The sequence below is a fragment of the Schistocerca serialis genome, chromosome 1 (genome assembly GCF_023864345.2).
Source record: "Schistocerca serialis cubense isolate TAMUIC-IGC-003099 chromosome 1, iqSchSeri2.2, whole genome shotgun sequence".
Taxonomy (NCBI): domain Eukaryota; kingdom Metazoa; phylum Arthropoda; class Insecta; order Orthoptera; family Acrididae; genus Schistocerca; species Schistocerca serialis.
Window position 1 is genome coordinate 307,898,274 of NC_064638.1, and position 26,792 is coordinate 307,925,065.

The following is a 26,792-nucleotide window of genomic DNA, read 5'->3' on the forward strand; positions in this document are numbered from 1 at the left end:
CTGTACATAGCAGTCAACATCAACAGACTGTAGATATACAGCATCAATATGCACTCATCCTTGTACACTTCATGATTACTATGGATATCAATGGTAAGTGCATGGCAGAGGGCACTTCTCATTGTAACTGTTATTAGGGTTTCTTGCCATTACATTCACTTCTGTCCTCTGTAATTATCATAATCTCATTTTCACAATGTGCATGGGAGTTGTACATGTGGATCAGTATATATTACCAGATTGCTTGCTTAAAGCTGGTTCTTGAAGCTGGCTTTCATGTGATAGTTTGGGTCTCTATTTGAAAGTTGGCCAGTTCAGTCCTTTCAGCTTCTCAACAATGCTCTCCTCATGCATCAGACAAATTTGTAACCATTCCTGCTGCTTTTCTTTGTATATATGTTACATCCACTGGTAATCCTATTTGGTATGAGCCCCAACCAACATTAGCACTATTTTAGGATGGGTTGTACAACCGTTTTGTAAGCAATCTCCTTTGTAAATGGATTGTATTTTCTTAGTATCCTACCCATGAGCCAAAATGTGTCAATGCTTTAACTGCAAATGAGCTTAAATGATCATGAAATAGTGTTCTAAATGCAGTATTGTAACTGTGAAAACAGTCTTCTACCGCTACCTCTCTAAGAAATCTTGCCACATTTCTTGCTAGTACACTACAAGGAAAAAATTGAATCACATACAAGGATCATTTCAGTGTAATGAAGAGTTATATTTGGTAGTACATGGCATAGTCGCATTAATGAGCACCTGTCAAAAGCCAGAATATCCACCTTTTGCTATGCAGATGTGCAGGAAGTGTGTCAGTGAGGTTTTGTAAGATAACGACAGGGATGTAGAGCCATGCCAACTCCTGTGCCATGGTTAGCTGCACTAGGTTTCTTGGTGAAGATCCATAGCATGAACAGTTTATACACTGCAAGCTGTGTGACACATTGAATTGTCCTGCTGGTATATGCCATCATGCCGAGAGAGAAAAAAAAAAAAAAAAAAAAAAAAATGGCATATAGGGGTTGACATGGTCCCCAAGGAAATATGTGTACTTCTGTTCATCCATTGGGCCTTCCAGGATAATCAGACCACCCAGAGAATGCCATGATAATGATCCCCAGACAATACTGCTCCCTCATCTAGCCTGGATGATTGTTGCAAGGTATTTGCCATCTGACTGATAAAGCATAAAATGTGATTCGTCTGGAAAGCCCACCTGTCACCACTCAGTGCACATCCAGTTGTCCTACTGGTATGCAAAATCCAGCTTTCATTGCAGATGAACAGTAATGAGCAAGAGTACATGAATGAGGCACCTACTGCTGAGACCCATACGCAGAAATGTTCACTGAATGGTCATTGAGGAGAGACTGTTGGTAGCCCCTTGATTCATCTGAGCAGTCAGTTCTCCAACATCTGCACATCTATTCACCCATACACAATCTCCATAGCTGTTGTTCACCCCTGTCATCTATGGCGCATGATGCACAACAATTGCCTTGGCACCAGTTTTGTTTAGTGCTGTTTTGTCGTGCATGGGACACTTTAGCCACAGCATCAAGCAATTTAAAAACTTAGTCCTTTTGGAAAGCTTCCAGCATTGGCCTGAAAGACTATGATGATGTGCTTTTAGGCACCAGGTAAATTGCTCCATTTCTTCATTATGACAAAGACTGCACTGTTTTCCACATCTCCCCAACACGCTTTATGTACCCTCCACTGTTAGTGCTGTTACTTGCTGTCAGTGAGTGGTTATTGATTGTTGATATCAAACACAGGCAGTGGTTGCATCAATGTGACTGGACCACGTATATTGTGGACACATTATAGGAGAATAAACCTAAGCAATTGTAGCAAATGTTTCACAGCAAGGGATTTTCCAACAGTCATATTGATACTGAAACACTCCTGCTCACAATGTAGAGAAAAATTCAGTCAAAATTTCAATTAAAAATTAATTATGTGCGATATCCACACCATAATACTGAGTTTCTTGTAATATGATAAAAATTTTTGGAGCAGGAAATTGTTATGTAAGTAATTGGTTACTTATCTTGTTGAAAAGGAGTGTTGAGAGACGTTTGTCAAATTTCTATATCATTCTTGTCCATTACAGAAGAATTTTTTTGATTATTCTATATTCCTATTTGATTTGGAAGATTTTGATTAATTACAAATTCTTATGGCAAATCTCTTAATGTTCTTCATGTATTCATCATAACCCTTTTTAACACACAAACTAAATTTTTTGACAATATGACCCTGCCTCTGACTGCAAGACAGAGAAAACTTCGCTAGATTCTTGTATTTGCAGCTGCAATCATTTTTTAAACTTCTTGACAATCAATGGAAAGTTAGGGTTTACAATATAATTATAGTTTTACAATTAAAATGATTTTGCTACAAGATTTGCTTTATTTTTTCTTGTTTTAATATGATTACAATGACAACTTTTTATCAAAATTTTACTTTTTTTTTTAATGAAATAGGACTTTTCACATAAAACATATTTCAATATTTTTTCATATTTATGTTGGGCTTTAGGATTCACCTGCAAGAATTATGATATTAATTAGCATGCACATTCTTCCAATAATTGTCACTTTTCAAAATTAATGTACTTTTGTGAAAATTACGTAAATTATGTAGATTTAACAATTCAGTTTCTTGCATAATGCTATCATTATTTCATCCAGTCAGTTATTTCATTTAGACAGTGATGAATGCAAATAAAAGAAAAATCACAGAAAAGTGAACATACATGAATAATACTAATGTAATACTATGCAGCAATATAAGAATTGAAATATTAACTTTAAAAAAGTGAAATGTACAGGTGTATTGTGACGCATATTTATTGTTTGTATTGTGTTGCTCAGTGGTAAATCTTGGCCTGTTACAGTATAGTACACAGTTCAATGACTCAGACTTTAATTCTCACTTACTGATGATCTCACAAGTGTAAATAGCAACCTTTGATACACAGTAACAATCATATTGCAGTTTAGTAATGGTTTTAGTTGAATAAGGAGACCAGTTTCAGTACCCATATAGGCTTAGTGGGGCAGAGAGCTGTGGATCTTTTTCAGCGTGTATATTCATGAGACAACCAGGAAATATTGGAAAAATTTGGGAATTTTTTCATTCTGCAAAAATACAGGAGAAGAAAAGAAGTTTTTTAGAATTCTGGGAATTTTTTGTTGTTTTAGTTTTTAGTTAAATATTGTAATTTTGACTGGTAAGAACTGATAATCTAAGAAAGAATTTTACTTTAACCTACTATTGCAGAATAACACTGCAGCAATAAGACATAAACAAGGCAATAAAACCAACACAAAACTTTAGTTGCAAAGAAAATGAGCCATTTACAACAACAAAAAGACAGTGCTCACACAAGTGTCTGCTGACAAAATGTGTCAAAGGCTTTAGGCTGAAGACTATGCAATGCTTTGAAATGACAAACTGCTTTCAATGAGTGTGACATCAAAAATGTTTATATTTCTAACAGGTTTCAGGAAAATATTGAGAATGGGGGTGTGAGAAGCATTACTTTCAAAGTAAGTTTCCTTTTATGCAAGATGAATTACGTTATGTCTGAGAATGTGTGATGAATTTCTTAAGTCATGGAGCATTTCACTCTCAATCAAAATTTAACACTTTGAGGACAAGCCAATTAGAAAATTTTTGGGCCTAGAAGACCAACCATTTACGCCATTATTAAGAATCTTAATGATACGTTTGTTTTTGATATGTCAATCTTAAAGGGTAACACACACTAGGAAAGGCCAACCTTCAACATTAGTTTTTCATTCTTATTTTAGTTCTTTCATAGATTTCAAATGATGCAATAACAGTGGCAAAAAGTACAATCATCCTTAAAAAAGTGTGAGGTGAGTTCTTGAGGAATTTCACAATTAATTGGCTTTCCTATGGAAAGGTTGAAGTGCCCTGGCATGCAGATAGATATTTTTCAATCATAGTAATACCACTTTGCTTCTTTCCTGCTTGTTTTGCCAATGAATGGTCTCATCTTCTCCAAGTCTAATTCCAAATAGCTCTAATGTTTGCTACTGCTTCTTTGAAAGTAATTCTATAAACAGACTACGGAAGACAGAACCTGTCAAGTGACAGGTAGCAGGATGTCTGTTCCTTGCTTTCATATGAAATGAATGCAGATTTCAAGTGACAGGTGGTGTGCACATTATACTTGGGCCTGTTCTCCAAAGTGTTAAGCGTAATGTGGAAACATATGTGTCAAATGCAACTACTATATTCACTGCTTTAAATTTTGCTTTTGATCAGGACAAGTTTGTCTTTTAGCTCTTTCCTTCCCCAATTTTTCTAATATTTTTTATTATTATTTTTATTTAATACAAAACTTTGGTGTGCAGTTTAACCATTAGTAAAATGTGCTCTGATTAACCTTATGATTTTTTTTCCCTTCTGTAGTTGCAGACTAATAAAGAGATTTTCTTCTGTATAATATTTTGACAGTTTTTAAAAATTTACACAGATTTGGTTATCATACACATATGGGCATAACCACTTCTTTTCTTCTGAGAGGATACTCTATTTGACCTATTCATATCAGTAAAAGAGATATGTATGGCAGTTTTGTGGTGTAAGATATGCCAGGGGTAGATGCACGTACAACTGTTGTCTTTCCACAGGAGATGGTTTTCAGTGATATACACAGAAACACTGGAAGCTACATCTGTCCAAGGTGTCTTTTCTGGTTATTCAAGTCAATCTTTCCATTACTACAAACACTTAAGAGTACCTCCAAAGTTCACTTGTGGACACTACCAGAGTGTCAAATTACTCATTATAACTGCAGATAACAGAGTTTAACAAGCCGGGGGCCAACTGAAGTTTCTTAATAAGACAAGCACTGCCGGCCATTGTGGCCAAGTGGTTCTAGGCACTTCAGTCTGGAACTGCGCGACTGCCATGTTCACAGGTTCAAATCCTGCCTTGGACATGGATGTGTGTGATGTCCTTAGGTTAGTTAGATTTAAGTAGTTCTAAGTTCTAGGGGACTGATGATCTCAGATGTTGAGTCCCATAGTGCTCAGAGCCATTTGAACAAGCAATGATTTGGTCTCTCACTTGGATCCACCTTCGATCCGAAACAGTCATTTACGTTAAAGCATGTAATTAGATGACAATGCCGATACCAGTGCTCTCCTCCCAACCAGCACTCTAACTGGAGACTGCAGTACTGAAGCAAAGCTTACACCACTCGCAAGTCTGACCTACGCACCACCAATGTGCACCTTTTTAGAATGCTTATGTTCACCTCATACACTAAACTTGCCGTAATTCTTCATCAGAATGCAAGGCAGAACCAAGAAATCACTTCTCAGTGCTTGAATGACCGCCATCTGGACAACACTGGCCCTCCACACTAGGATCTTTGAGCCCATGGCATTCCGTCCCCAACCAACTGCTTCTGCGGGGCCCACTGACCAAGCAGCCTTGCCCTCTGACACCGACGTCGCTCCTCACACACAGTCCAGAGCAAACTCCCAGCAACTGCCTTCTTCCTCGTTCTGTCACCTCGAAAAACATGGGAAGCCACCTTGCCAAAGATATGCGGTGATCAGAGATTCCAATCTGATCTCGGTATTGACATCATGGTGAGTACTAGAAGGCAGGTGATTTTAAAAACAAAAAATAAATTTAAACAGTGAGCCACACTGACTCAGTAATAACATATTTCTGAGTTTATAATTTGTTAATACAAAATTGTTAAATCTAAAGGAATAATAACTCCATTCTGTAGCACAGTTACTGTCATATGTTGTTGTTGTTGTGGTCTTCAGTCCTGAGACTGGTTTGATGCAGCTCCCCATGCTACTCTATCCTGTGCAAGCTTTTTCATCTCCCAGTACCTACTGCAACCTACATCCTTCTGAATCTGCTTAGTGTATTCATCTCTTGGTCTCCCTCTACGATTTTTACCCTCCACGCTGCCCTCCAATACTAAATTGGTGATCCCTTGATGCCTCAGAACATGTCCTACCAACCGATCCCTTCTTCTGGTCAAGTTGTGCCACAAACTTCTCTTCTCCCCAATCCTATTCAATACTTCCTCATTAGTTATGTGATCTACCCATCTAATCTTCAGCATTCTTCTGTAGCACCACATTTCGAAAGCTTCTATTCTCTTCTTGTCCAAACTATTTATCGTCCATGTTTCACTTCCATACATGGCTACACTCCATACGAATACTTTCAGAAATGACTTCCTGACACTTAAATCAATACTGGATGTTAACAAATTTCTCTTCTTCAGAAACGCTTTCCTTGCCATTGCCAGTCTACATTTTATATCCTCTCTACTTCGACCATCATCAGTTATTTTGCTCCCCAAATAGCAAAACTCCTTTACTACTTTAAGTGCCTCATTTCCTAATCTAATTCCCTCAGCATCACCCGACTTAATTAGACTACATTCCATTATCCTTGTTTTCCTTTTGTTGATGTTCATCTTATATCCTCCTTTCAAGACACTGTCCATTCCATTCAACTGCTCTTCCAAGTCCTTTGCTGTCTCTGACAGAATTACAATGTCATCGGCGAACCTCAAAGTTTTTATTTCTTCTCCATGAATTTTAATACCTACTCCAAATTTTTCTTTTGTTTCCTTTACTGCTTGCTCAATATACAGATTGAACAACATCGGGGAGAGGCTACAACCCTGTCTTACTCCCTTCCCAACCACTGCTTCCCTTTCATGTCCCTCGACTCTTATAACTGCCATCTGGTTTCTGTACAAATTGTAAATAGCCTTTCGCTCCCTGTATTTTACCCCTGCCACCTTTATAATTTGAAAGAGAGTATTCCAGTCAACATTGTCAAAAGCTTTCTCTAAGTCTACAAATGCTAGAAACGTAGGTTTGCCTTTCCTTAATCTTTCTTCTAAGATAAGTCATAAGGTCAGTATTGCCTCACGTGTTCCAGTGTTTCTACGGAATCCAAACTGATCTTCCCCGAGGTTGGCTTCTACTAGTTTTTCCATTCGTCCGTAAAGAATTCGTGTTAGTATTGTGCAGCTGTGACTTATTAAGCTGATAGTTCGGTAATTTTCACATCTGTCAACACCTGCTTTCTTTGGGATTGGAATTATTATATTCTTCTTGAAGTCTGAGGGTATTTCGCCTGTTTCATACATCTTGCTCACCAGATGGTAGAGTTTTGTCAGGACTGGCTCTCCTACGGCCGTCAGTAGTTCCAATGGAATATTGTCTACTCCGGGGGCCTTGTTTCGACTCAGGTCTTTCAGTGCTCTGTCAAACTCTTCACGCAGTATCGTATCTCCCATTTCATCTTCATCTACATCCTCTTCCATTTCCATAATATTGTCAAGTACATCGCCCTTGTATAGACCCTCTATATACTCCTTCCACCTTTCTGCTTTCCCTTCTTTGCTTAGAACTGGGTTTCCATCTGAGCTCTTGATATTCATACAAGTCGTTCTCTTATCTCCAAAGGTCTCTTTAATTTTCCTGTAGGCGGTATCTATCTTACCCCTAGTGAGACAGGCCTCTACATCCTTACATTTGTCCTCTAGCCATCCCTGCTTAGCCATTTTGCACTTCCTGTCGATCTCATTTTTGAGACGTTTGTATTCCTTTTTGCCTGTTTCACTTACTGCATTTTTATATTTTCTCCTTTCATCAATTAAATTCAATATTTCTTCTGTTACCCAAGGATTTCTACTAGCCCTCGTCTTTTTACTGTCATATAACATTATCATTTTGAAGGCTTCAGAACATCAGCATAAAAATATCAAAGCAGTTTAGTAATGTGTAATATAAAGCACAAAGCAAATTGCTCAACTAAAAGTGTAATTCTTGAGGTATAGCATGTGTAAATGTTGGTAACTGAAATAATTATGTTATTTATTAGAAAATTCTAAGGGGAACCTGAATCCTAGAGAGTGTGTCCATAGGTGACAGACTGGGGAAAGCACATTAGCAGCTTGAGGCCAGGAGGGTTACAGGGAGTGTAGGATATATTGCAGGGAGAGTTTCCACCTGTGTAATTAAGGAAAGCTGGTGTTGGTAGGAAAGATCCAGATGACATAGGCTGTGAAGCAGTCACTGAAGTGCGGCACATTGTGTTGGGCAGCATGCTCAGCAACTGGGAGGTCCATTTGTCTCTTGGCAACAGTTTTCTGGTGGTCATTCATGTGGAGAGATTGGTTGTTGGTTGTCATTTTCGAGTAGAAACCAGCACAGTGATAGCAGCTTAGTCCGTAGACCACATGACTGCTTTCCAAGTAGCCTTGCCTATGATGGAATAGGTGATGCCTATGATCGGACTGGAGTAGGTGGTGGTGGGAAGATATATGCGACAGGTCTTGCATCTACATTTACTGCAGGGATATGAACCATGAAGCAAGGGGATGGGAGCAGAGGTGTATTAGGGATGGAGAAGGATATTGTGTAGGATCAGTGGGTGGCAGAATATCACTGTCAGAGGGGTGGAGAGGATAGTGGGTGGGACATTCCTTGTTTCAGAGCACAACAGGAGGTAGTAACAGTCCTGGCACAGAGTATGTCTCATTTTCTCCAGTCTAGGGTGGCACTGAGTCAGGAGGTGAATGCTCCTTTGTGGCCAAATGGTAGGAATGTGAGAGGTGGTAAGTGACGGGAGAGACAAGGCACAGGAGATCTGTTCCTGTATAAGGTTCAGAGGGTAATTTCAGTGTGTGAAGGCCTTCCACATTATTCTCACTAACACAATTAAACCTTGACCTTCAAATTGACCATTCTTCCTGCCTCACTCTAACATATTTTCACAAACTTGTTGGACTTCGACCTAATACACACCTTCAACCATCTCTCTTTCTTTTCTCTTATTTCAACTTACACATACTAAATTCACCTAATCCATTCACTTCCTCTTCATACATAACCCCCCCCCCCCCCCCCCCATACATCCCACGTTATTGTCTTTTAATTTATTTTTTCTTTTATGTCATTGTGTTTTCACATCAATTTCAGTTCATGTTTGACTTTCACTACTGGCTCTACTCCCTCAGGTTTCACCTTTTTATCCCACACTTCATCTGTTCCCTTCTTTTTACGATTTTTCCCAAAAATTTTTCCTATTTTTCACATGTATCCTTAAGTAATTTATGTATTTTTACGCATTTTTATCCTCCACCATGGATCTTTGCTTCTTCCATCTGTGCCAATACAGAAAAGTTTCCCTATCCCTATCCAGAACCTGGTCTCACATTCTGCTCTTGCATTGTCACCTAGCTCATGGAATCCCCCCAGTTGGACTTCCCATCAAATGACCCATTCCTAGCTGCAATCCCTCCTTTCACAATGGCTTCCATCTGTTCAAATTCTGCCAGTCCATAGTCCTCACCAACCTAGTCCTGCAGGCCCAAACCTCCTTGAATACCTCTTCTCCATTTGCAAAATTCTCCTGCTCTACAATCTCAAATTCCTGCATCTCTTCTCTCACATTGAAGTTCTTGTCCTCTAGTAAATAAAGCAGCATGCACAATGCCACCTCAGAAAACCCTGCTCCCTGTTCATCTTTCTTAACCTCAAACCTTGCCTCACCAAATCCCTCAACATGGAAACTGAGTTTACATCCACAGAAAGACCTGCAACAAGACACTGAAACAAGGGATTGCTTTGGTAATAAAGAAGTCTATGGATACCAGTTACTGAATGTTGGCCTCTATTTAGACTGCATGTGAGATTGTATTCTTCCTACACATTGGTCGAGAGGCCTGGAGATGGCATAGTGAAATGACAAAACTTATCACAAAAATAGAATAAAATTTGAAATATAGACAGCTGAAGGTGTTTTTGTTTTGACATTTTATATTTTAGGTTGTGCTGGGTGGGTGGATTGAAAAGGTCTTGAACCTTCTCTGGTTATGGTCCCTATGGCAATGGGGTAGGGGGTGGGAGTGGCAAAGGGACAGAACAGGGTGTTGTGTAAGTTGTGTGAGGAATGGAATGCCACTTTATGGGGATGGCAATTATCTTGGATAGGATTTCCTTCTTTCCTGGGCATGATGATAGATAACTAAAGTCCGGCAAAGATTATGTTTCAGTTGTTTCAGTGTAGGATAATAATGAGTGACAAGGTAGGCACTCCTTTGTAGGTGATTCAATCCTCACACTACCCCCCAAGAATCAGCTGCAAGAATTTAAAACAAATCTTTCCTGAATTTACGTTCTTGAGACAATTCTTTGGGAACAGATGGTATTTCTATGTGTTGCAGTTTTGCTGGTATTTTTCTAAGACATGGGATATTTGGGTCATTCATATTTAGATTTTTAGAATAATCTCTGGATTTCTCTTACAGCATATTAAATGCTTCCTCACACCGTCCAAACTGTTATATAAATATAGTTTCAAACTTTTCGAGCCACTTCGCATAGCCCCGCAGGTCTGAACTTCTTTCATCTCTAACTGAGCTCGGTACATTCACTATTTCAGTCACCATTTTGTGGACTTGCTCATAGTTTTCCCTGAAACAAGTCAAAGATTTCACTCTAAAAGGCTCATCGGGTGGGACACACTGGAATCAGTCATTGAACTTTTGGTTTGGATTCATCTCATCATCACCAGATGGTAGCACAGCACCTGCATACGCATCTTTCTTTTTGCGGATTCTAGAATTATAGTCAAGACATCTTTCACAGTTACCATTACATCACCCAATGGATCACAGCTTCTTGAAACTTCCTGTGCCAGATCCAAACAATGATTCCTGCAGTGGATGTAACAACTCTTTGACTGGTCTTGAAGAAGGATTTCCTTAAACCTTTGTTCTCCCCAGGCATATTAACTTCACCATCAAAATAGAGGGTGTGTATGAACTCTATTTCCAGTTACAGTTTTAGAAGGAAGTCTTTAATGGTAGTCCTAGCATTTGTGCCTTGGAGTCCTGCAGACTGTATAAACCCAGTAAAAGTTCTTTTATTTCGAACAGCTAAGGGTCAAGACAACAGACACAAAGAGTGAACCGCTACTGGCCAGCCATGTCTGTCATTGAACCTGCCATAGTTCCATAAAATAGGGAATTTTTTATTTTCTGCACAATTTCTCACTGGATCACATGAGCCATAATTTCCAGTACTTTGTTTCATATTGCAGGCCCAAACCAAGTGTCACTGTGTGTCAGCGATATCTTCAGTTCTATCACATCATTCTTCCTCTCATTGAGAAGTGTCATGAGGTTACCAGAGACCATTTCATGACCTCTCAGTGCATTTCCTGTTTGACCAAGGAATCTGAGTGAACTGAAAATTACTAGTAAAGCAGTTCTAGCTTTTTCCTGATTGGTCAGCAGACATCGCGCAACTCAGTCAATTACAGGCATGCTATTTTCATGTTGCTGAGTAATTATGAGAGACCCTCAATGAAAAAGACTCTTCACATGTATCTTGAACTTTTCTGTAGTTTTTTTTTTTCCATTTACGGAAACCTTCTTTAAGAAAATTTGTCTCTTTCTGCGGCTTTCTATTGTTCATTAAGTGGACGGACCAAATGCAGTCAAAGCAGAAACACTGCCACTCTTTTCTTCATAATGTAGTCACAGATAAGCCACAAAACGTTCTGATTTACAAGATCTCCCTTTCCTTCATGGAAGCTTATGCTTCTCTGATGGATGAAATTTGTTTCAAAAATAGGTGTACCTGAAGTAGAGCCCATTTTGTTTTTATGTGAGAATGGTGTTTCAGCATGCTTTGACACTCTTTTGCCACAACTTTTATGTTCATTACCTCAACCTTAAATTGTTAAGGATAAAGCCGTACAACATGACATATCTCGCACACATCACATTAATATAAAAATAGCTTTCAACAAGCAAAGTATGTTAATGGTGAGCACATAGTATAACTGCACAAGCATATGAAGAAACACACACAATTGACCAAAAATATTTAATTTACCAGTATCAATGCTTATTATTTCTTGTAAGTATCTTTGACTAGTATTACTATGTGGTGAGTAGTGATATTATGGTGAAATAATAACATTTAACACCACTTCATTGTAATGGTATAAGTTATTCACTTCGTGATCACAAAACGCAACAACACAGAACAAAAGCAGACATCAAATGAGGTCAGAGATCATCATAAAGAGAGATCACATGGATCTACATCTACATCTACATCTATACTCCGCAAACCACCCAACGGTGTGTGGCGGAGGGCACTTTACGTGCCACTGTCATTACCTCCCTTTCCTGTTCCAGTCGCGTATGGTTCGCGGGAAGAACGACTGTCTGAAAGCCTCCGTGCGCGCTCTAATCTCTCTAATTTTACATTCGTGATCTCCTCGGGAGGTATAAGTAGGGTGGAAGCAATATATTCGATACCTCATCCAGAAACGCACCCTTTCGAAACCTGGCGAGCAAGCTACACCACGATGCAGAGCGCCTCTCTTGCAGAGTCTGCCACTTGAGTTTATTAAACATCTCCGTAACGCTATCACGGTTACCAAATAACCCTGTGATGAAACGCGCCGCTCTTCTTTGGATCTTCTCTATCTCCTCCGTCAGACCGATCTGGTACGGATCCCACACTGATGAGCAATACTCAAGTATAGGTCGAACGAGTGTTTTGTAAGCCACCTCCTTTGTTGATGGACTACATTTTCTAAGCACTCTCCCAATGAATCTCAACCTGGTACCCGCCTTACCAACAATTAATTTTATTTGATCATTCCACTTCAAATCGTTCCGCACGCATACTCCCAGATATTTTACAGAAGTAACTGCTGCCAGTGTTTGTTCCGCTATCATATAATCATACAATAAAGGATCCTTCTTTCTATGTATTCGCAATACATTACATTTGTCTATGTTGAGGGTCAGTTGCCACTCCCTGCACCAAGTGCCTATCCGCTGCAGATCTTCCTGCATTTCGCTACAATTTTCTAATGCTGCAACTTCTCTGTATACTACAGCATCATCAACTGCCACAGAGACCCCCACCCCCCACCTCTCCCCTGGGAGTGCGGAGCATGGTGTCATGGTTTAGGAGTAAAAGGAGAAGGGAATTGTATTGGGATGGCAATCAGAGAAGACATAACATAATCTTTCATCCACATTGATTGGTGTAGGGGTGCGGGGTCACGGGATCTGAATAGGAGGGGAAGGGAGGGACTGTGTATGGTCGCATAGAATTACAATTGACATTATGTCATCCTTGTTGATAAAATCTCGAAGGGAACTGTTGACAAAATCTTTGGGTAAGTGAATAGCTAGGATGAGCGTGAAGGTAACATACTTAGATTTACACACGTGAGAAGGTGTGCAAAAAACAAACAAATAGTCATTGTGATGTCACACTGAGATGTTATTCACTGAGAATGCTGAGACGTCAACAGTAAACATGGTCCCTGCGGTCATAGTTGAGTGCGGTGTTGGCGGTGAAGAGAAGGGTATGGGAAGTTCATCAGACGCATCACTGTCACTGGGGGGAGACATGATCACTAACACTGGTTTCACAAGATATAAAGGAGGGTGGGAGGGAAGTGCCTGCTGAACAATCACTAGAAACCAGTTCACTTGTTGTGTTGACAGTTGGAGGAAGCACTGAGGCCTCATCATTTGAGATGTGTTCAGTGAGGACCCATGCTGGTTTCACTCTACGAAGAGAGACCATTTGTGGTATACTACTTAGCAGGATGGTCATAGTGTTCTTAGAATTGTTGAGAACCCAGTGAGGTGCTGAATACGGTGGAGTAAGAGCAGGGTGAATGGTGTCATCTTGCAGCATGATAAAGTCACAGTCTGCAAGTTCCTTGTGTAAAAAGACAGGTGGGCGAGTATGTGCTCATGGTCGTAGTATGCGTGTATGCAAGATATGAGAGCAAACTTGCTCGACTAAGGAGGGAAGCCTCTCTTCATGAAGAGAAGTAGTGTCCTCAACAGATTCTGCTGGGATTACCAGGGGTTTGTAGTAAAGGATCTCTGCCAGAGAGGCTTTTAAATCATCTTTATATGCCGTGTGAATGCCTATCAGTACCCACGGAAGTGCATCAGACTAAGAGTTGGAGTGGCACATAAATGCTGCCTTTAGTGTGCAGAGCCAGCGCTCCACTAATCTGTTACTTTGGGGGTGGTAGGCTGTTGTATGGAAATGCTTGGCACTTCATAGGACACACAGTCATTTGAAGAGTAGAGATTCGAATTGCTTGCCCTGATCTATGGTGATGATTGCAGGGCAAGCGGAAACGGGAGGGCCAGCAGGTAATGAATGCTCAAACCATGGTAATTGCTGAGGTACTGTTCAAAGGAGCTGCCTCTACCCACCATATAATACAGTAAGTGACTGACAAATGTAATGGTGGCTGTTAGAAGAGAGCAGGGGGCCGACAAGGTCCATATGAATGTGTCTGAAGTGTCCCTTTGGTATTTCAAAGTGTCACCAAGGGGGATGTGCATTTTGACCAACTTTGGCACAACTGTCAGATACGCAGGCTCTTGCCCACTCATGACAGTCATGACAGCCTTTCTTGATATGTGGATAAATGAAACGTTCAGTTACTAGGCATACCATCACTCTGATGCTTGGATGAGCTAGACTGTGCAGCGAAGAGAAAATGGCCTGCCGAAGGGGAAGGAGTACAAGTGGTCTTGGTATGTTAGTCGAAGTATCACACAGAATTAGTTTGTGGTGCCAGAGAAAGGGCATGGTTGAATGTGGAGAGAGTCGGAACTGTTAGTAGCTAACGACTGTACCTACAGATCAATAGTTTGTAGTCGCACGAGCTCTGTGGGATCGAACAGGCTCATAATGTCATTAATGCATGACATGTAGTTGGCTATGATGTTACCCAGCCTCTGATAAAATGTATGTCTGTTGTATATTTGGCTGATGAATCAATATGCCTGAAGTGACGTTGAGGGAGATCACTAGCAGGGTTACGCAGCACATCAACCAGTGGACGGTGATCTGTGTAAACGGTGACATCAAGTGCCTTCTTTATCCTCTCAGAAATAGCGTGTGGCTTCATAAATAGCCAGTAGCTCCCTGCCAAATGCTGACCATTTACATGAGAGGCAGATAGTTTTTTGAAAAGAAACAAAATGGTTGAGAGTCTTGTGAATGTGTTGCTGCAGCACGGCGCTGATCATGGTGTCACAAGTGTCTGTAGTGATTGAGATAGGCACATCGGCGCTGGGATAGGGTAGTGTGATTTTATTACCAGGGCCGGGTTTAGGTTGCTGAAAGTGGAAGTCATGTCCTGGACCCACATAACTTTGCGATCGCCTGAGGTATGTCTGCCTTGCAAGGCATCAGTTAGAGGATACTGTAGGAAGGCAGCATGAGGGATGTGGCATTTGAAAAAATTGATCATGCGCATGAAGCGACATAACTCACGAATAGTGACAGGTGGTGGTAAACTGGTAATGTGAGCGATACATTCAGATATGGGGCATATGCATTCAGAGTTCACTGTGTGGCCCAGAAATGTAACTTCTGGCTGGTGCAGCTGGGATTTGTCTTTGTTTAGATATTGCTCATGTTTATTAGCAGAGGTGGAGAAAATTAAAATGTCATCAAGGTAAGCATAAAAAAAATGGGAACTGGCAAAATAATGAGTCTACAAAATGTTGCCAAATATGAGCTGCATTTTTAAGTCCATAAGGCATATAGCAATACTCGAACAAGCCAAAGGGGGTTATAATGGCGATCTTAGGGATGTCGTCTTTCTGCATTGGAATCTGATGATATGCCTTATGGCAGTCAATGATGCTAAAATGCCGAGCATCTTGTAACTGCAACGCAAAATCTTGAATGTGGGGAATGGGGTAGTTGTCTAAAATGGTGCGGGCATTGAGTCTACGGTAGTCTCTGCAAAGTCTGAGGGTTGAGTCCTTTTTGGGGACAAGATGAATAGATGATGACCAATTACTGTCAGAAGAATGTTTGATTCATAATTGGAAAAGTTCCTGAATGCATTCTTTTGCAGCATGAATTTTCCTAGTTGACATATGGCATGCTTTTGCATTGACAGGGAGTCCTCCTGTAGTTTGTAGCGTATGACATGTACCATTTGTAATAACTTTAATGGCGAACCTCACTGGGCCTACTCAGGCGGAAGGCACTCCAGAACAGAAAACATCACATACAGCACTGTGAAACTGCGAACTGACCTGTAGAATAGGAAGGCAAAGGTGGTGAAAATTCTCTGCCATCAGGTACTGTGCTAGCAGCTGCAGGTGTGGAGTCCAGGCAAGCTGTTGCATGCAGTGAGATGGTGAGAGGGGCATGGTCTGTGTCAGCAGCAGACGAGATGGCATGAGGGTGTGTGGGCTCGATGTGAGCATGCGGGACAGTGTCAATTGTAGTAGCTGCTTTGCTTGTTGGTTTGACAGCTGTAGAATGAGTGCAGTCTACTGATGTGGAGGAGTGGGTTGCTCGCTATAGGAGCAGTAGGATAGTTGCAGTGGACACTGTCCATAGAGAGGGACACCAGAGCAGTGGCTGGCATTGTAGTGGTAGCCACTGAAAGTGCGTGGTCTGTGGAAGTGTTGTTGATCAGTGCCTGTAGTAATGTGTTGGCCACATGCAGGGCTGCAATATCATGTCACTGGTTGAGTATCTTACACAGTGAATACATCTGTACCGCACTAGTCAAATTAATTAAAATTTTCAGACTGAAATGTGAACGTAGTATATGTTATGAACTAAGAACTTCATAACAATTTGCTATATACTAATATTTCGTAAGATATGTCTCACTTTTCTGATACTGCAACAGCAGTGGACTTTCTCTTGCTGTGTAATAAAATTATGATCTGAGGACACTGAAATGATGCCTAATTTCAGGACAAGCTGCAGTGGATTATGGAGAGATTTTATTGCAGTCTACACCTAGCTCAAATGCATGCATCCAAACACTAGTTTTCTTGCAACTTACAAGAGTTATTCCATCTTAGTTCTCGATACGAAGTGATATGTACATAGTTTGAGCTTTTCTGTGTGAGTTTAACTTACATTGTTACTTAGTGATTACCGACACCTTTGTTGACTGTTGACTGAACCTCTACTTGTTTTGTTGTAGTGGTAGGGAATGTTTGTTCACCGAACGTTGTTAATTATATCTGGAACATTTCTTCCATTTTTCCTGCTTGAGTCCCTGTGGCTGATCTGTCTGCTACTGATACGGATAGTCAAGTGAGTTCTGAGTATTCCAGTGTAGGTCCAGGTACTGTTTTGTTGCTTTTGTATTGAGATTTGGTGACCTCCTTTAACTCAAAAGTATTTCCACTGTACTGGAAATGACTGACATCTTTTTGCAAATACTTCCAGATATGCCATAGCTCCTGCCCCACCCCTCCCTCCACCCTTCCCATAAAAGTCTCACTGGGAAGTGTGGGAATATAATTACATTTATGTTCTTCAATGAACTACTGAGAACAATTAGTATTGAACTAGGAGATTTATGAGAGAAAAATGACATAAAATAATTGCATACCCTTCACCACTAAGGTTTACTCATATCACCTCGAAACTGCAAATAAAATTTGTGTGTCTTTACCTCTGTATACAGAACTGGAGAAAAATCACTGGCTACACTGTACACGTTTCACTTTCATTACCAGAGCAACAATGCATAGTGATGTAGCTAAGGCATGAAGGCATGGTGGTTGTCTAGGGAGGGAAAAGAGGGTGAATGTTAGAATACTGCCTCTCCTCACATTGAGACTATCACATTGTTTTTATTTTCTTAAATGTTGGATTTTTTATAGAGTGCAGCAGACATTGTTGTAATGACGAGCCTGGTCAAGGCGTATTGACTGCTGTTTGGGCATTGTTGGCTGGTGTTTGTCATTTTCGATAGGACCGTGCATGGCTTGTGCCTGCATGACCTTGAGACTAAACTGATCAAAAAAAGTTTTGCACCACCTGCTGATCTGCCAAAGTGTGTAGACTTAGATTCAAGGGGAACCAAACAGTAAGTAATGAGAGTGGTGGCAATACGTGTTTTGAACAGTATATTATTATGCAGGTGCAGGGGGTAACTGTAATAACACTGTAACGGGACAGAAAAACCAATTTTTTATAGTCGAAGATTTCGCCTTAAATCTGGTGCTCCTCCCCCAATTTCAGCGCACTGTCCACTCTGTAATTTGCCTATATGACATAGCTGGCCCTGAGGGCCCAATCAATCTCAACTACTGATCAAAAGTGCTACGCAGTATTTGTTACATATGCATCCGCAGGCTTTCCCCCATTAGGAGTCGCAGAGTGAAAAATGGGATGAAGGGAGAGGACAGAGTGTAGCAGGAGTTATAAGATGCTTCAGTCAAAAGCAAAAATCTCTGCCGACAAAAGAACTGATCCCATATTTCTTGACACCAGCATAGTTTTTTCACTTGCTCTGTCAATAGATCAAATAAAACTCCCATTTGAAGTGTGTGTGTGTGTGTGTGTGTGTGTGTGTGTGTGTGTGTGTGTGTGTGTGTGTGTGTGTGTGTGTAGGTGTGTGTGTGTAGGGGGGGGGGGGGGGGGGGGGAGAGGTTACAGCCCCTCCTGCAATGTTCCTTTTTCATGTGAGCAGTCTTGTCCATGTTGTGTGACAAGGTGTACGCCAATCAGGAGTAAGTAGTTATGCACAATATCTTTCCCCTCATTTTGTATACAATATCCGGATTGTTTCTATTTTCCATTATTATTCTATCTCTTTTTCCTTCTTTTTTATTTTACAAATTACATTGTTTCTGTTTATTTCTACTTTTCCTCTCATCAGTTTTGTTTATTTTATTTATTTATTTACTTATGTGTTTCATGTCTTTGTTGGACATGTTTTTCCTCAGGCACTCCTTATATTATATACTATTTCTTGATTGCACCATCACTTCCAACTTTTAAAATTTTCAAAACTTGACAGTTCCTGTCCAATTAACATTTTCATAGCATCTCAACCTGTCCTGCCTTTCTCTGCATCTATTAGAAAGTAAATTTTGCATATGACCTCCCTTGTTTTCCGTCTTCTCTCTATCAGTCTGGTGTTGAATCTTTAAATTGGTTCACATGATGTGCATAGCTTTCGCTGCATTTTGACCAGATTATTTTTATTTGTTTTTTATTTTTGCATACTTTAATATGCACACTATTTTACAACAATTATCAAATTCTTAAACAGATTTCTTGCATTATTCATGTCATGTTGATTTTACGCCTTCAGTTTGTATTAAGTTCTAGGTATACCTTTGTTTCTCTTCTTCTTGTTCTGTCAGAAGATAATACTATTCAAACTGATCACTTCTACAGGACTTAGTTTCTGCAATTGGAGGGATTATTGGTGCCCTGCAAATACCAGAAAAGTGGTTTCCTGGAGCTGTTGATATGTGCCTGAATTCTCACAACATTATGCACATTCTTGTGCTCACAGCAGTGTATTCAATGCACAAGTCAAGTATCAGTGACCTCATGTGGATGGCAAAAGGAGGATGCCAAAGGCACAGCATGGATACTGATATTCAGACTACTTCTGACCTGCCTGCCACTGATGCAGGTGCAGCTGCAGGATGAATTATGAGCAATTACTGATACTACTCCAAAGATGGCATACAATGTGGTAAGGGTTTCTTGATGCTACAATTTCATAGCAACATCTCATAATTTTTTTCCCCATTTGTCTAGCTATATCATTATACATCTGAGGAAATCAAATTTTGTGTCATTGATTTAAGCATAGCATGTAACACTGTTTGCTCTACTTATTACTATGCATAAATCACACCACAATATATCAATAAGTGTGGCTTACCAGTGACGACTGTTTGTATACACATAATATGGAATGGAATGTAGGTGCCTTTATACAGTTATGTTGAAGAACATCATTTGCTTTGCAGGTACTATTCTTAGATTAAACACACACTATGCCAAAAGCTTCTGAACACCAACTGCTGTACATTTCAAAGCTGTCAGCATGTATCTAAAATATTCTTTTTCTATCAATTTACAATATAATCTCTGTTAGGGTACAAGGTAATCTCTGTTAGAGTCAAGTGTGAAGGTGAAATTTGTTTCTTTTCTTCTTGAAGCATTATGAGTGGTCATTATGAAGTTTTTGGATAAATTTATCAGGCACACAACTTATGCTCTAACAGTACATACCACAGTCGTACAGTGAGGTTCACATCAAGGCTTGAGGAGTCCATTCCACAAAATACATCTGATTTTCTTTTGTGGAAATGAACTGCTGTAGGAGATATTTCCCTGCTAAGTTTAGAATTAAGTGAATATTATTGACTGTGACTTGACTCTTAAGAAAACTAACCTGACCCCTAATCTGACTCTGAATGAAATTGACCTAACTAGCATTGAAATCTGATGGCTAGCTGCCGCCTGGTAGAATTGGATCACGTCGTCCCAATGCATGCGAAAGGGATTACCTGTTGCTTGAACACTGCTGTACATCTCTCAAAACTTCCAATGCTTATAAGGAGTACTTAACTTACTTAAGACAGATTACACTGAATGACTCTGTCCTTGCCTGAGAGGCAGTGTGCAGCTGTACTTAAAAGGGAAAATAAAATGAAAAGATAAATAGCTAAGTGGCTGAGATGTGGCTCATGCAGACACAAAAAATATTAACTTTAAACAAGGTGACGACAGAAAGCGAGATGGGGATGCATGTTCCAACATGGAATTACAGGGATGTTGACTTCGGTTCAATAAAAAGCACAGACAATTTATTGAGTTCAACTTACTATTACAAGCAACCATATATGATTAGATACAATAAGCATAACTTGTAGATCCAACATTTAATAGTTAATTCTTTGTTGTCCAAACAGTAAATGCAACTTGAAATAAATAACAATGAAATACCTGGGTCGCGGAGCTTCAAAAATGAAAAATAAGTCTTACACAATGTGAAAATACAAAAACAATATAAATGAAAGTCAAAATACTATTTTCAGTCCTTGTGAGCTCATAGAAATTAACGTGGATACAAGAATTCAGTGCATACCTTGCATGAAAACAATTTAAACATAGTGTTTGGTCTCAGCTGGTTAGTTCATGTGGATGCTTATAATGCTAACACATTCACCAAATGCAGCTAGGCTGAGCATAGAAAACATACTAAACCCAAAATGAATACAAAATGTGACCCATGCTGTGTATGAAAAACAGTTCGAACAAAGCATTTAAACTCATCTGGTTAGTGCACATGGATCCTCATAATACACACAAATATGAAATGTGGCTGGTGCAGTGCATTGAAAACATACCAAACCTAACATGCATACAAAATGTGGCACAAACCATGCTTAATAAATACCTTGAATAAAGTGTTTAAATTCAACTGTTTAGCCCACATGGATGCTTGTAATGTTAACATAGGCTGGTGCTGTGCATAGAAGACATGCTAAACCTAACATGAATGCAAAATGCAGCTCATTTCATGCATGAAAAACAGTTTGCTAAATGCTGTCTGGTAGTGATTACAACCGACAGTTAGTACCTACAGAAATGCATAGTGCAATGCTATTTTGACTTTGTTTGCTAACAACTAGGATTTTTGCATGGGAAAATATATTGATTATTGTGCTGGTCTGTGGCATTGTAAATTTAATAACATAGGATTCATCAGAGATGAAAAGCGAACTCTCCAAACTGACTAGCAAAGGCAAAAAGAGACTGCAACACATGAGGTATTAATTGCACGGAAAGCCATTTAACAACTAATGCTCCATCAGAGCCGAAAAGCAGACTCTCTTAAGTCACTAGAAAGGGAAAAAAAGAGACTGTAACACAGGAGCTTTTAAATGCAGGAAAATCCATCTGATCCAGTGACGGAAAGCTGGGTGCCTGTCAAACTAGTTACTACAGAGCAACACAAGACTGAGTTACCTTAAGTTCTCTTGAGGTCATTGCTGTAGCTCTCCGGCCCCATCATAGCACTTATATTTGGCCAAGCCATAAAGTTCTCCAAAAACCATCTACAGTAAGCAGGTTTAAAAGGATGTAGGGTTCACTAATCATACAGATATGAAGAGACTTCAATAGGACAGACTAGAGTGGAGAGCTGCATCAAATCAATCTTTGGACTGAAATAACAACAACAGCAGCAGAAGCAGCCACTTCTGTAAGTGCCACTAGTAACAAATTATGATTAATGATAATCTTGTTACACTGATAATTATGGGAATTGCTTATATATTATTTTATGTGTGTTCATGTATAATAAGAATAAACAGCCGCTTTGAAAAGTCACTGCACCCTCTCTTACACTACCCAGTTGCTGTTTTTATCTAATACTTCAAACGAAGCATTTATATAATGTAACACAGCCCACTATTTGCTGACCACATCAACACCTGTTGCACCATGTTTCATTGGACTGTGTTTTATTTTCTGACCAGCGGGCTGCGGCTGACTTGCTGGTGGATCTGCCATCTCTTTTAGGAAATACTCAAATGAATGTGTTAAAGTTTTAAAGTTCTGTAACTTGTCCAATGTTTTTACAAAGATTTTAGGGAGAGGGTCTTAATTTGTTCAGAGGGTGACCGGCTCGCCCATATTTTATAGAAGTGGCCAGCCAGTGACAATTTCCTGTGGCATACTAGATGCTCCTTTCTCATTTTTTGTATGTTTTATTTTTCATCTTTTCCCCGCTTTCTTTGCGTGTATGCTTCCATTTTACTAAATTTGTCCACATTTGTTTCTTATGTGTGTCAGGGCACTGATGACCTTGATGTTGAGTGCCCGTAAGCCCCAACAAAACACACACACACACACACACACACACACAAGACTAGAAGTATACAGAATTTATGTTCTTGAGTCCAAATATTGTCATCATTTGTAGGAGGAGTGGCTATTAAGACACTCTTTTACTTTGTTTTTTAATACGTGAAAATTTTCTATTTCCTTCCTGAGGTCTATTTGTAACTGGCTATAGACTATAATTAATATTTCTTGACTTTTCCATTAGAAGTGATTCATGAGATTATATCTACTCTGAAAACAACTGTAAATGCAAGCCAGAGGGCACTTCCCATTATGCAAGTTATCATGGCTTCTCAGAGTACCATTTATGTATGGAGTAGAGGAAGAAAGACTGTTTAAACACCTCTGTGTACACTGTATTTAATCTCATCTCATCCTCATGACCCTTATGGGAGTGATGAATGGAAGGTTGTAGTATATTTCTAGATTCATCATTTAAAGCTGGGTCTTGTAACTTTGTATGTAAGCTTTTTCTGCATAATCTGTTATGTCTTCAGGTGTCTGTCTGTTTAGTTTCTTCAGCATCACAGTGATGCTCTCCCATGGATAAAACAAACCTTTGACCATTAATCCTACCAGTCTCCATATATGCTCAATATACCTTGTTAGTTGTACTTGGTACAAGTCCCACACACCTGAGCAGTATTCCAGGATGGGGTGATAAAGTGTCTCGTAAGCTATCTCCTTTGTAGACGATTCCATTTTCCCAATATTCTATTACTGAACTGAAGTCTGCTGTCAGCTTTACCCACACTTAAACCTAAGTGATCTGTTTATTTCATGTCCCAACAAACTGTTACACCCAGGAATTTTTATGAAGGTATTGATTCTAATTGTGACTCATTGATACTGCAGTCATAGATACTACAACCTTTCATTTTGTGAAGTCCACAAATTTACATTTATGGGAACTTAGAAGAGGTCGCAAATTTTTTCACAAATCTGAAATTTATAACGATCTGAGTCAATCTTTGTTCAGAACTTTTCAGGTGGTATTTCATTATAGATAACTGCATCATCTGTGAAAAATCTGAGGTTATTACTACTATTGTCTGCAAGGTCATTGATGTACAACATGAACTGCAGAGGTTCCAGCACTCTTCTGTGGGGCACTCTTATATCTACTTCAACATCTGTTGATGATCCTCCATACAAGATAACATACTGTGTTTTCCACACCAAGAAATACTCAATACACTTTCCCTAGATACAGAATTCAATCATCTTTTGATAATAATTGTATTGTGTTACTGAGTCAAATGATTATAATATGAAAAGGACAAATTGCTGCTCAGCATACAGTGAAAATGTTGAGTCATAGACAGGCACAACTAAAAGACTACTGGACACATAAGCTTTTGGCCAGAACGTCTTCTTCGGAAGTAGACAATACAGATACACACACATTCATGCAAATGCAGCTCACTCACACGTGACCACTGTTTCTGGATGGCCTTGGCTGCCAGAGATGGTCATGAGTGTGAGAGCTGTGTTTGCATGAATATATGTGTGTGTGTGTGTGTGTGTGTGTGTGTGTGTGTGTGTGTGTGTGTGTGTGTGTGTGTGTGTGTGTGTGTGTGTGGACGCGCACGCGTGCGTGACCGCGTGTGTGCATGTGTGTGTGTTGTCTATTTCAGAAAAAGGCCTTCTGACAAAAGCTTATGTTTTTAGTAGTTCTTTCATTGTGCCTGTCTGCAACTCAGTGTCTCCACTATATGGTGAGTAGCAATCTATCTTTTTCATAGTTTTGTCATGATTCCATTCTGGATTTTCCATTGTTAGAGTCAAATGATTATCAGAAATACTGCATCTACCAGACTGCATTGATCCATGGCTTTCAGGATGACATGTCAGACATCAGATTCTGGGGTTCATTCAGTTTTAATGGATTCAACTGTTTCTCAATGCCACTGACACAAGTATCAATTTCTCTCATCTTCTCAACGGTACAAGAATTAAATTGGGGCAATATTCCTGAATGTTCATCTGTAAATGAATATTTGATAATTGAGTTTGGCTTTGCTATCCTCAATTTTAATTATTTTCTCATGCATGAGTGTCTGGGTACTGACTGTGGTACCTCTAACAGTCATTTACATAAGAGCAGAATTTCTTAAAATTTTGTGAGAGGTCTTTTGATGATATTCTGCTAGAATAGCCATTGAAGGCTTTACGCATTGCCCTCTTGACAGCTAAACGTGTTTAATTCAACATTTCTTTATCTGTAGCCCTATGGTTTGTTTTACACCTATTATACAGTAGTCTCTGTTTCCTTAGAGGTTTCTGTACAGTAACTGCATTATGATGGAAGGGCCCCCCAACATGAACTGTTCTACTAGCTACATATGTAGGCAGTGCACGGTCAACTATTCGTTTGAACTTGAGCCACAGTTCTTCTGCATGCAGAGCTAAATGCTTTAAGTTCCTCATTGAGATATGACACTACTGCCTCTTTTATCTAGTGTTTTGAAATGTAAACTCCAGGTTGGGTTATCAACAACGTAGGAAAAGATAGATTGCAGCTTATGTAAAGATGACACATTAAGTTGTAGATAGGCACAATTAAAAGAAACTTAAACAAAAGCTTTCAGCCACAGCCTTCATCAGAAAAAGGAAAAGAAACACACACCGTTCATTCATACAGGCAAATGCACCTCATGCACACATGACCACCAGCTCCAGAAGCTCGAACCGAAATGTATTTTGATCTGAGCTGCTGGAGTGTTCCTCTTTCTTTTTATGATGATGGGCAAAGTCTTGTGTGTAAGTGTCTTTTAATTGTGCCTGTCTGCCATTTAAGATGTCATCCTTACAGTTGTTGTTGTTGTGGTCTTCAGTCCTGAGACTGGTTTGATGCAGCTCTCCATGCTACTCTATCCTGTGCAAGCTTTTTCATCTCCCAGTACCTACTGCAACCTACATCCTTCTGAATCTGCTTAGTGTATTCATCTCTTGGTCTCCCTCTACGATTTTTACCCTCCACGCTGCCCTCCAATACTAAATTGGTGATCCCTTGATGCCTCAGAACATGTCCTACCAACCGATCCCTTCTTCTGGTTAAGTTGCGCCACAAACTTCTCTTCTCCCCAATCCTATTCAATACTTCCTCATTAGTTATGTGATCTATCCATCTAATCTTCAGCATTCTTCTGTAGGACCACATTTCGAAAGCTTCTATTCTCTTCTTGTCCAAACTATTTATCGTCCATGTTTCACTTCCATACATGGCTACACTCCATACAAATACTTTCAGATATGACTTCCTGACACTTAAATCAATACTGGATGTTAACAAATTTCTCTTCTTCAGAAACGCTTTCCTTGCCATTGCCAGTCTACATTTTATATCCTCTCTACTTCGACCATCATCAGTTATTTTGCTTCCCAAATAGCAAAACTCCTTTACTACTTTAAGTGCCTCATTTCCTAATCTAATTCCCTCAGCATCACCCGATTTAATTAGACTAAATTCCATTATCCTTGTTTTGCTTTTGTTGATTTTCATCTTATATCCTCCTTTCAAGACCCTGTCCATTCCATTCAACTGCTCTTCCAAGTCCTTTGCTGTCTCTGACAGAATTACAATGTCATCGGCGAACCTCAAAGTTTTTATTTCTTCTCCATGAATTTTAATACCTACTCCAAATTTTTCTTTTGTTTCCTTTACTGCTTGCTCAATATACAGATTGAACAACATCGGGGAGAGGCTACAACCCTGTCTTACTCCCTTCCCAACCACTGCTTCCCTTTCATGTCCCTCGACTCTTATAACTGCCATCTGGTTTCTGTACAAATTGTAAATAGCCTTTCGCTCCCTGTATTTTACCCCTGCCACCTTTATAATTTGAAAGAGAGTATTCCAGTCAACATTGTCAAAAGCTTTCTCTAAGTCTACAAATGCTAGAAACGTAGGTTTGCCTTTCCTTAATCTTTCTTCTAAGATAAGTCGTAAGGTCAGTATTGCCTCACGTGTTCCAGTGTTTCTACGGAATCCAAACTGATCTTCCCCGAGGTTGGCTTCTACTAGTT

At 39.7% G+C, this 26,792-nt stretch overlaps 1 protein-coding gene across 2 annotated transcripts in view; it reads left to right on the plus strand.

Annotated features, from left to right (window-relative positions):
• The window catches only part of LOC126469225 (progestin and adipoQ receptor family member 4), a 165,355-nt gene that overhangs the window by 131,960 nt on the left and 6,603 nt on the right, over positions 1 to 26,792 (plus strand). For both annotated transcript variants that reach the window (XM_050096615.1, XM_050096616.1), the window contains one exon: positions 19,290 to 19,596. In XM_050096615.1, coding sequence (XP_049952572.1) covers positions 19,290 to 19,550 — 261 coding nt within the window. In that variant the 3' untranslated portion in view covers positions 19,551 to 19,596. The remainder of the gene's footprint in view (positions 1 to 19,289; positions 19,597 to 26,792) is intronic.